The sequence below is a fragment of the Muntiacus reevesi genome, chromosome 3 (genome assembly GCF_963930625.1).
Source record: "Muntiacus reevesi chromosome 3, mMunRee1.1, whole genome shotgun sequence".
In the NCBI taxonomy this organism is placed as follows: Eukaryota; Metazoa; Chordata; class Mammalia; order Artiodactyla; family Cervidae; genus Muntiacus; species Muntiacus reevesi.
The window spans coordinates 14024611-14036125 of record NC_089251.1 but is presented as its reverse complement, the minus strand read 5'-3'; the positions used below and the strand labels follow the sequence as shown (position 1 = coordinate 14036125).

Here is an 11515-nt window from a genome sequence, read left to right as displayed (position 1 = left end):
ATATATTCCCCAGAGGTCAGGACTAGTAACCACCAGAAATGGTTATGGCATGGTTTTCCCCTTTGCCCTCTTGCCCGCCCTGACCTTCATGGGCAAGCCTAATGCTACTGGCACTTAATTACTTCAGTGCATCACTTTAGGAAGCTATTTGTTGTTATAAAAGTTAGCAAGTCTCAACCATGTTCTTTCTATCTTTGTAACAGTGGACACATTTTTTAGGAGGACCCAAGGACTTATTGAAATCTAAGTATTTAAAATTCTGCTACTTACAGTCCTGAACATCTTTGAGAGAAAATGCACAATCCATGACAAAGACCAGAATATATTGAGAAAATAATTTATTTAATTGTAAATCAGGAATTTTATTTTAGTTTTTTAACATTGAACTATTGATTTTTTACTTTGTCCACTTGGATTTTAAGTGAATTTTTAAAAGAAATCAAGATCCCTTCGAAAGGAAACTTCATTCCTTTTCATTCCTTTCTGATCTTTGAAGATACATCATTCCTTTGCTTTCAGACTTAAATCATGAACTCTCCCTAGTCCAGAATGGATCCCCCAAAACTTCAATTATATAGAATCAAGAGTCCTAACTGAACTTTAATCTCCTTTTTCTTTTGCAAGCCTACTTTTTCAGGATTTTTGTTGGTTTTCTTTTGTTTTACTGGGTTGTGAAAAATTTTGGCAAGAACGGAAGAGTAGGAGGCACAGTAAAACAGTAGAGAAAATGGAGGTTTCATTTTATCAAAGAAGCCCGCACGGCTGAGCATCAAGCCAGTGAGGTGGCCCTTTAAGTCAATCACTTGAAAATGGGAAGCAATGACGTAAACTGGAACACAAGCAAAATATAAACATGCCTGCATATATAAATGTTACCTCTTTTCTCCCGCTACACTGACTTGTTTAACTTTAAATAATATATAAGATTTCATAGCTTCTCTTAGAGAAAGGAATCGAATGGTAAGTTGTTCAGTCACAAGGACTGGATCTCCCATCGCCATCCCCTCTACTTTTGACACGAAATCAACTAACCATTTTATTAAACACGTCTGGTTGTTATACTTCAGTAGTGCAGGTGGGGCAAGGGGAAACGAGAGGTTCCTTGATATCAGCCCTCCAACGTGGGGCTGGATGGGCTGAGGGTTAGAGCCAATGGTGGCGGGACTTGCTGACAACTGACTATCACGAAGCCCAGGTCTGGGAAGTGTAAGTCCTGGCAATCCTCTTCAGTCCCCTACAGGTTTTTGTTTCCTCAGACACCATCCACTTCCTCTGGCCAAGGATCTGAAGACTCAAGTTCCAGACTCTGGCATACTGAATATGACTTGGCCAAAACAAGAAGCATCTTATAAGACAACACTGCTCTGGCTGTCACCATGGTTGAGAAGATTGTGGAGACCACCCACACTGCCTGGATCCATGCCATGTTTATGTGCCAACTGCATGCCCTGTGCCCCTCAGAGGAGGCACTGCCCCACAGTGATCAGCATCCTGTCTTTCTACTCTCTCTTTGCTTATTTCACGGCCAACTTACTTGGAGGCTTTGTTTTCATTTCGCGCTGAGCATCCACTGGCTCCCTCAGATTGCCTGTGGCTCCCAACATCTTCACCATATGCATTGGGAATCTTGACTAGTCTTGGCACAGAAGCCAAACAATGTCCTGATAAGGAAAGGACATTGACTAAACCACTTGAGGATCACCAAGGTAGACTGTCCTGCTAAGAGTTCTCCAGCTGCAAAAGCAACTCTGAGTTGCTTCAGACCCAGCAGCAACAGGAAAACACTGAAATCAAGAGGCTAGCCCCTCACAATTGTTATCTTGTGGCCAAACACTTCCCTTTGCATACTTCTCTCCAGTAAGTCAATTGGCACATGTAGAAAGTTTCTGGCTTTTTCTTTGTCTATGACAATTTTTCTTTTTTTTTGGTTCAACTGATAGTGTATCCGCTCCCCGCCCCCACAACCGAGAATAGATAAGAAATCACTGGGAATTTACATCTGATTGCCACAGGTTCATTCTCCCCTATTACAAGGTTCAAAGTTACAAGGAGAAATAATATGTACTTGCTGTGTTGGTCTTTTGTTAGTATTTTTTTTTTAAGTTAAAATTAAGTGTTACTTTTCTGAGGAAGTAGCCAGAATAATACTCTCTCAAATTCAGAAATGTACTGGCACAAAGTCAGATGTTATTTCTAACCACATTATACTCTTTTGTCTGCCAAGACATCTTGACAAGCTTAATATCCGCAGGTAGGCCTATATGATAATCCCAGCAGTATTCCGGGGATAAGATTTTAGTGGGTTTGTTGAGAAGGAAATACTTGTTTAGATGGCTTTCATCATGCCATTGGGCTTCTATGTCATTTTTCTTGTCCTTGAGGATTCCTTTGAAGCATTCCTGGGTGATGTTAAGGACCTGAGTAGGTGTTCCCCCAAAAATGGCTGCGTGGTAATAAAAATCCCCTTCGCCAAAGGGAATGTATGCTGCAGACTCCTTCCGCCTCTCGTAGGTGAACTCATCGGGATCCGCTTTGTACCACCAGGCCTGTAGCTGGGCCACCGACTCGCCCAGGGTCTCCACCCCAAACTTGTCTTGGAAGACCTGGTCCACGTCCATGCAGAAGAGGAAGTCAACCTCACGCTGGATGTGGGCCACAATGTGCTCCCCGATGGTCTTCATGCGCATCATGCTGATGTCCTGCCACCTCTTCTCAGGCTTGATCTCAAACACTTTGAAGGAGCGCAGAGGACCCAGCTCTATCAAAGGCATCCTGGAGACGTCATCCACCATGATGTAAAAGATGACTCGATGGCCAACCATGAAGTGCTTATTAGCAGACGTTAAGAACTCCTCCAAGTAATGCTCAATGTATCTGAAACAAAGAAGAACGGGATAAATATAACCTCTGGGATTTCTGCAGGCGTCTCCAGTGGGTCAGTGGTAAAGACTCAGCCTGCAATGCAAGAGACGAGGGAGACAAGGGAGATGCGGATTCGATCCCTGGGAAGATCCCCTGGAGGAGGAAATGGCAACCCACTCTAGTATTCTTGCCTGGAAAATTCCATGGATGGAGGAGCCTAGCAGGCTATAGTCCATAGGGGTTGCAGAGAGTCGGACATGACGGAGCAACTGAACACACACAATGGGATTTCTGCAGGCGATGACATGCTGTTCTCATCAAGGCACGTCCGTTGCTGTACTATTCTTTCTGGGCACTCTCCACCATTCAGTCACTCAACTTTGAGGAGGTGAACTAACTTACCTGATGATTCTGGAAGGTGACGGGGCAGGCCCAGCCCCTCCTCTCTCTCTTGGAAGCCAACCAGGTGGAGAGAATATGTATTCTCAACTGCTCTGGGCCCTGCAGTGCAGCTAAATGGTACAGGCCCTTCTCCAACATCCAGACACCTGTGGTTTCTCGTGCTGTGGATGAGGGATGCCTAAGTCTTTCTAATTCTGTGGTTCAACATTAGAAGGCCCAGGGCCTTCAGTTTTATAACCCATATTCTTCAATATCAGCTTTAACTGTAGTGAAGGTGATCATCACTACCATCTACCTTATTTATCCTTTCTCTTATTTACTACTTGGTTCAGACCTTGGGCAGGCGGAAGTGTGCGGGTCCTTTTTTCGTACTGTTTTATTGAGATATGATTGACATATAGCATAGTTTAAGTTTAAGGTGTACCAAGTGTTGATTTGGTATATTCATATATCACAAAAGGGCTTCCCAGATGGCTCAGTGGGTAGAGAATCTGCCTGCGATGCAAGAGACGCAGGAGATGCGGGTTCGATGCCTGGGTCAGGAAGATCCCTTGGAGGAGGGCATGGCAATCCACTCCAGTATTCCTGCCTGGAGAATACCATGGACAGAGGAGAGAACGAGCTACAGTCCATAGGGGCGCAAAGAGTCAGACACAACTGAAGTGGCTGAGCATGCAGCACATATATATCACAAAATTATTACCACTGTAGCATTAGTTAACACCTTCATCTCATCGCATAATCATCATTTCTTTTTTGGCTAGAAGATTTGAGATTTATTATCTGAATAACTTTATAAGTATATAAAACAACATTATTAACAATAATCACAATGCTTTACGTCAGATCCCCAGAACGTGCTCATTTTATAACTGGAAGGTTGTACCCTTCGATCAACATCAGGGGGCGCTAGTTCTCAGGCATCTCTCAAAACCCCAACGCACACTCCAATGTCACACTGCCCTACCAGATGAAAGGGTGACATGCCCCTTAGGTCCTTTGGGGATGCCTTAGGACTAACCATCGCCACTCTCTTCTCCTTCTCTGGAACCCAGAGAATGGGTTATGGGACATGAATATCCCTCCACATTACACATTCACTTTATACCAATACATTATCCAGCTACCACCATTATAAGACCCATTCAAATACCAGAGCAAACAACCTCTGATTTAAACTTATTTTAACTACCTCACTTCCTTTTCTAATAGATTTTAATTATTAGAACATTTTTATGCTTACAGAAATATGGAGCTGAAATTGCAGAGTTCTCACATACCCGCATGCTCCCTACTCCTTCCCACAGCTTCCCCACTATCAGTGTCCAGCACCCACTGCAGTTCATGAACCCAGACTGACACATCATTATCACACCAAATCCACCATTTACATTAAAGTTCACTCTTGGTTGTGTATATTCTATGGGTTTTGACAAATATATAATGACAAATGTTTTTCACTATGTATGATATCGTACAGAGTATTTTCACTGCCCTAAAAATTCTGTGTTCTGCCTATTCATCCATTCCCCTTTGCTGACCCTTGGCAACTACCGATCTTTTTACTGTCTCCATAGTTTTGCCTCTTCCAGAATGTTACAAGGTTGGAATCTGCAGCAGGTAGTCTTTTCAGATTGGTTTCTTTTACTATGTATTTAAGTAATATGCATTTAAGGTCCCTCTATCTTTTCCATGCTTGATAGATTTTGTGTTTTTTGCACTGATAATATATTCTACCACCTAGATGTACCACAGTTTATTAACCCATTCACCTACTAGAGGACATCTTAGTTACTTCTAAGTTTTAGAAACGATGAATAAAGCTGCTATAAACATCTGTATGCAAGTTTTTGTGTGGATATAAAGTTTCAGCTTTTTTTTGGTTAATACCAAGGAGTGCAATTGCTAGACTGTATAAGAATATGTTCAGCTTTATAAGAATCTGCCGAACTGTCTTCCAAAGCAGCTGAACCATCTTGCATTCTCGCCAGCAGTGAATCAGTTCTTCTTGCTCCGTATTTTCGCCAGCAGTTTGTGTTGTCATGTTTTGGATTTAGGTCCTTCTAATAGATGTGGTATTTTAGCTATTTACTTATTCATTCAAAAAACATGTTCATGTCTTTTGTAAGCCAAACTACACACTGTCATGTGATACCATGGGGATGATAGAGAAGGAAAGAAGGAGTTGGCTTAACACAGCTGGCACTACCCCCAGACTCATGCTCAGCGAATGCAGATTAAGTTTAATTTGCTGATCATACTCACGGCCAGTTATGACATTTTGTGAGTAATAATAACTGGCATTTGTTTTTGCTCCTTAGTTGCAGTTTGGATTCCTGTTCGTTTCTACAAAAATAAACTGTGGTTTTAATATTGGTCTCTGGAAAAACCCCGGGTTTTACAGTATTGATTCTTTAAACAGAGAGAATATATCTGAGCAATATAAAGAGGGACTCTGCCATGGATCTGAAAAAAAATCCATTGTGCCCTGAAGCTTGAGAGACAATCCCAGGGGGAGGGGAGGGGGCCCTTGCGAGGTTCAACATTATTGAGAGATGAAAGCATTGCAATTGGCTCCGGCATCGTTATTTGAAAACAAACCAAACATCACACCTCCTAAAAGTCCAAATCCACTCTTGGGAGGATTTACTGCTGGAGTACAAGCAGTCCCCTCCTGCCTCAAGAGGCGAGCTCGGGGTTTTCACCAGGGTGTACAGTTTACTGCTTAGCTCCGTGAAGCTGCGAATACAAGACTGAAGCCATTGTGGAGCCGCAGGCCACACTCTGTTCTTTGTGGAAACATCAGGAGTAAATCAGTCTGCCATGTGGCTGGCTTGTCACCTCTCATACCAAAGGATGAGGTGAGCTAAGCATCTGCTCCAGACTCATAACAGTACAGATTCTTCCAGTAAAAATGTCAAAACTCCAGAGTCACCCTTCTCCATCAGAGACGCCCCTGGGATCAGCCCAGGTGGTGACATCAGGACTTGACCAATATGTTGAGGTGATGGCTTCCGGGCTCTGGGTTGGGGACGGTCTTGGGAGTGAAGACACACAGATCCTCACTCAGGTCAACCTAGGCCTTCACCGCTCTGTGTACAAGCAAGAGGTCAGCTTTCCATGTGGCTCTCGGAAAAGATACAGATGCGAAGGCCCATAGAGGGGGGTTGCAGGGAGGAGGCTAATAGAAAAAGTGAACTTTTGCTTTGGTTTCGAGAAAAAAAAAATTCTCCAAAAGAACAAAATGGTTATATTTTAAACTTATATTACAGCTCCGACTTTTAAGTCAGAATGATTGCAGTTTGGGGAGAAATGTCATTCTAAACAAGGAAATGGAAGCAGAAACAGGAACCCATCCAACCTCTGGAAGAGGAAGTTCTGGTTGGCCAGATCTCCAGGGGCCAAAGCCTCTAGGAGGAGTAGGGCAGAAGCAGCTGAGGAAGCCCGGGAGGAGCGGTCAGCCAGGCTGATGTGGGGAAGCTCGTCGCTTAGTCACTTCTGTCCTTGGTTCTCAGTCTGGGGTCTTGAGCCCGTGGGAGAAACAATGACACGCATTCGGGCTGTCTAATAGCTGGCATTTTTGGAATTCCCAGAGAGGGCTGTGGAGGCCAGGGTGGAGGCGGCTCTGGGTGTGCTGGAAACTCCAGGCTCAGTGAGTGTAGCAGACACTCTAACCTGCAACCAAGGCCTCGCTCAGGTGGGAAGTTGTCTACTCCCCATCCGCTGTCTTGTTCTCAGCCTCTTGGGGCCTCAGCAAAAAGGAACCTGAAACAGTCCTATTATTCCATTCCCCTGTTCAGACACGTCCATGAACAGCATCCGTGAGCCCAGGGAGGGCCACCAACCTTCTGACAGTGGGACAAAGGAAAAGTCAAGGTCACTTTTATTAGCAACACCTACCTTCCGACAGCGAAAACCGTCAGACCGACGGTAATTTTCTGCTTGGCATAATAATCATCTAAGACGGCTCTGTTGTAAGTGCCTTCCCACACCACAGGAGCCTTCCAATCCGTCATGGTCACAACCTCGGGGCGTTTACTGGTGACAAAACAGAGTCCATGAGTCAGGATGGCCTTGCTAAGAAGGGGCAGAGACATCAGATGGAAAACGGGTCAGCCGTGGCTTGTGGTGACTGTCCTTGAATCCTGACGGGAGTTTAACCCTGAACAGTGATGTGACATCTGCAGCATCTTCTGGGTGATGGACAGGAGACTCTGGCCCAGGTGCCTGGGGACTGCCTTAGCAGGGGCCCTAGAGGGGTCTTACCTGTACAGCTCATGCCCTCTGCCCCCCTTTCCTGCTTTCCCTATCCTCATCTTCCTTCTGTATCCCATCCCCATCTCCCCAGCCCCTTCCTAAGCTGCCAGGGGCATCTTTAGGCGCTATTTATCCCAATGGGTGCCATCTGGCCCAGAGAAAGCCCTGATGCTGGACACAGGGGGACAAGAGAGTGACATTAGAGCTGAAAGAGGAAGAAGCTGTTTCCATCTGCCTTTTGCCAGAAAGGAATTTCTGGTTGTAACCTGGGTATAGGACTAAGGGGTTTCTGGTGCTATTGTTCACTTGACATACAAGGAGCAGACGGTCACCTAAGAGAGGATCCTGCAGGCTCACAGCGGCCAGGGATGAAACACGGGGACCCTGGCTGTCACCTCTCTCAGATCACGTTTCCTCTTTACAAAGCTGGGGGTGGGGGAGGGTGTGTTCTGTGCACTCAGCACACTTGAAAGGGGTTTGGCAAAGCCAACACAAACACAGGAAGCAGCGTAAGAGCAAAGACAAACCAACGATCTGTAAAGAGTAAATGCAGAAAGGCTGCGCTGCGGCTGGGGCCCAGGCTAAGGCAGGAATGGCGTGGGGACTCGGCTCCAACCCCGTCTGTGTTTGCAAGTGACTGCCCTTCCCTGGCGAGAAGTGGAGGCTGAAACACAGTCACTTAGAGCAACCCCGGTCACACGAGGGCCCCGCCACACTTCAGCCACTGTGGGGACAGGGCCGGTGACTGAGGCAAAGCCTCGGTGGCCCCATCGGGCCCCTGCTGACTCTGTGCCGGTGGCCTTGGTGAGGCTATGGAGGAGACGTCGGCAACTAGATCGGCCCACTGAGAGCTTCCTCCCTCCCTCACACATGGGTGGAGAGTGGGTTTTCACAACACTGCCCCTCCGCCATGGCTGAAGCTTTCCAGGGAGGCTGGGCAAGGCCAGGTCACCCCCTCCTCACCCCGGCCCCCAGCAGACCCTCGTTCACACCTCCTGTCCCTCCACCACCAGGCTCTGCGGTCCTCCCGTTCTAGAACCAACCAGGCCCTCCCATCCCCTCCGGGTGCCCTGCGGCAGGCCTGCTTCCCTCCTCCACATGCAAAGTCTCCTCAGAGACGGGAGGGACACTGCGGGGCCGGCCCTCCGCACCGGGGCTTGTCTCAAACCCCACGGCCCAGCTCTCCCTTCACACCCGGTATGTCAGCGGCGTGGCTGCACCAACCTGCGTGAAATACTTTCACACACACACACACACACACACACACACACACACCCCTTCTCAGATAGTACATACACACACACACACACACACACACACACACCTTCTCAGATAGTCCTTGCAAAAGCCCTGTCATGTATTATGTTCTTTATACAGATAAGAAAACCAAGGCTCAGAAAAGCTTGTTGACTGGTCCAAGGCCAAATAGCTAAAGCGGATAATTAGTGTACCCTGGATACTTCCTATGGAACAAGCCACAGTACCCAGGGCTTCACCCTTCAGAGGAAGCTGCTGTTTTGATTCCCGTTTTATCGAAGCAGAAACTGAGGCACAGAACAGTTAAATAACTTCTTGGAGGTCACACAGCAGCTAAGGGGCCAAGCTGGAACCTGAACCCAGAGAGTCTGACTCGGGAAGCCCATGCTCCGAACCACTGCGTCTATTGCTTATTGTGTTGGATATTTACTTGCTAGGCTGACGAACTAAAAATCAGGTTTGTCATCATTTCCACTCAACTTAGATATTTCAGCATTTTTATTAGTACAGATGAGAAATGAGCTTTTGTATTTTGTTTTCAGAAACTTATGGGAGGCTTTTAGTCACATAAAACCCCCAGCTTTGTTGAATGACTAGATTTCAAACCAGAAAAACTACACACACACACACACACACACACACACACACACACACACACACACACACAAGCTTATTCTATCACCACTGTTTCTGAATGTAAACCCTCCCATGTATTGTCATCTCACCCACTGCCATTCATAGTGTAGCCTGTCAGGGATCTCTTAGCCATTCTGACCCAACCCATTAGCTAAGCCAGGCAGCTGCGTGTGAGCTGAACATTTGGTGAGAGGGCAACATTTTTAAGAAAGGGAAGAGAAAGGGGAGGAGGAAAAGGAGGAGAGGATGGTATTCTTACTCCAGGCATCGGGGCTCAATCCTCAACTTTCATTCTCACAACCACTTTCTAGGGAAGGTGCTGTCATCACCCTAATCTCACAAATAAAGCAAGCAGGGAGGTGGAGAGTAGGAGAAGAGAACTACCATTTAATCAACAGAAGGGGTCAGACCAAGGCACTAAACCCCTCCAGGCACTTCTGCTAAGTCCCCGCTCCCTGTCAGGCCCCGTGCTGAGCCCCGAGACCAGGAGAATGAGACCTGCCTACCCCTCAAGGGTCTCAAAGTCCTGACAGGTGGCCAGCCTGCCACCTGCCACTCTTCCACTGCACGACCACTCAGTTCTACACCTTCTAGAAAGGACTGAGTCAGGACCCCAATGTCCAGTTTGGTTACTTGATGGGGAAGATTCCCCTGAGCAAGGGAAAAAAAAAATGTAGTAATATTAAAAATTAATGTTTCATTAAAAATTAAAATTTTCTATTTCCTAGCTGTTAATTATTAAATTCCATTGGCAATTCCCACATGTCAGCGACCCTGACTAAGAAGCCAGATGACAGGCTGAAAAGGCAGGCCCGAGGAGAGGACGAGTGGGTGGGAGGATAGTTGAGATCAGCTTCCTGGATGAACCTCTCCCACCCCAACCCGGAAAAAAAAAATAAAGAAGTGACAGCAGGCAAGCTACACATGTGTAAGACCAAAAGATGTCCTAGGTCACCAAGATGGGGCTCTAAAAGGAGGAAAAAGTGCCAGGAAAGACAGAAAACTGCCCAAATGCCTTCTTTCCAAGCAGCACATCTGCTGTGTTACCTCCGCTTGTCAAAGGTCTCCCACAACATAGAAGGGCCTCCATAACCCAAACATACACCTACCTAGGTATTTGGTAGCATTTACACTTTACGTACTTATTTATGGGCTTACCAGGTGGCATAGTTGGTAAAGAATCTGCCTGCAATGCAGGAAATGCAGATTAGGTCCCTGGGATGGGAAGATCCCCTGGAGTAGAAAATGGCAACCCATTCCAGTGTTCTTGCCTGGAAAATTCCAGGGACAGAAGAGCCTGGCAGGCTATAGTCCATGGGGTCACAAAGAGTCAGACTTGACTGATCATGTGCATATGCTTATTAATGGGAACACTGTGGTCTCCAGGGGCTGGGCAGAGGAAGTATTAAAATTCTATGAATCAGGCAGCAGTTTACGAAAGATGTAGCATGCATATAGCATGTTCTTTACTGGACTCCTTCCAGGCAGCAGGACAAAGACAAGAGCTGTGGGGTGGCAAGAAGGAGATGATGTGGGAAGAATTTTGGAGGAAGAATTAACAGAACATGCTAATGGATTAGACTGTGGAATGGATAAAGGAAAGAGTGAAGGATGAACTGGAGAGGTCTCCTGGACTCTGACTTAAATAGGAATGAGAAGAACAGGGGTGGGGTGAATCAAGAACTCTGTGAGACACACAGACAGTTAGACATAAGTGGGGGCTCAGAGAAAACCTTTGGACTTAAGATGTAAATGTGGGAGTTATTCTCCCATGGATGGTATCTAATGCCATGGAAATGGATGAGAGCACATTGGAAGATGGAATAAAGAAAAGAGATGGAATAAAGAAAAGAAAAGATGGAAAAAAGAAAAAAAAATAAAGAAAAGAAAAGGAAAAATAAAGAAGCTAATATTTGAGGCCTGGGAAGAGGGAAGGGCCCCATTAAGGAGACTGAGAAAGTAGGAGGAAAATTAAGAGAATGTGATGATATGAGGCTAAGAGATATTGATATAAAAATGTATCTACAATATACTTAACATGCTTCTGGTAGTTTACAGAAAAGGATACATTTCTATAAATATGTCATCTGTGAATTCAGTT

General features: G+C 45.9%; 1 protein-coding gene across 5 annotated transcripts in view; it reads right to left on the bottom strand.

Moving 5' to 3' along the window:
* Positions 1 to 323: 323 nt before the first annotated feature.
* Positions 324 to 11515, bottom strand: part of GGTA1 (glycoprotein alpha-galactosyltransferase 1 (inactive)) — a 72011-nt gene continuing 60819 nt past the window's right edge. For all 5 annotated transcript variants that reach the window (XM_065928541.1, XM_065928537.1, XM_065928538.1 and 2 more), the window contains 2 exons: positions 7165 to 7302; positions 324 to 2874 (listed from right to left, as the gene is read on the bottom strand). In XM_065928541.1, coding sequence (XP_065784613.1) covers positions 2181 to 2874; positions 7165 to 7302 — 832 coding nt within the window. In that variant the 3' untranslated portion in view covers positions 324 to 2180. The remainder of the gene's footprint in view (positions 2875 to 7164; positions 7303 to 11515) is intronic.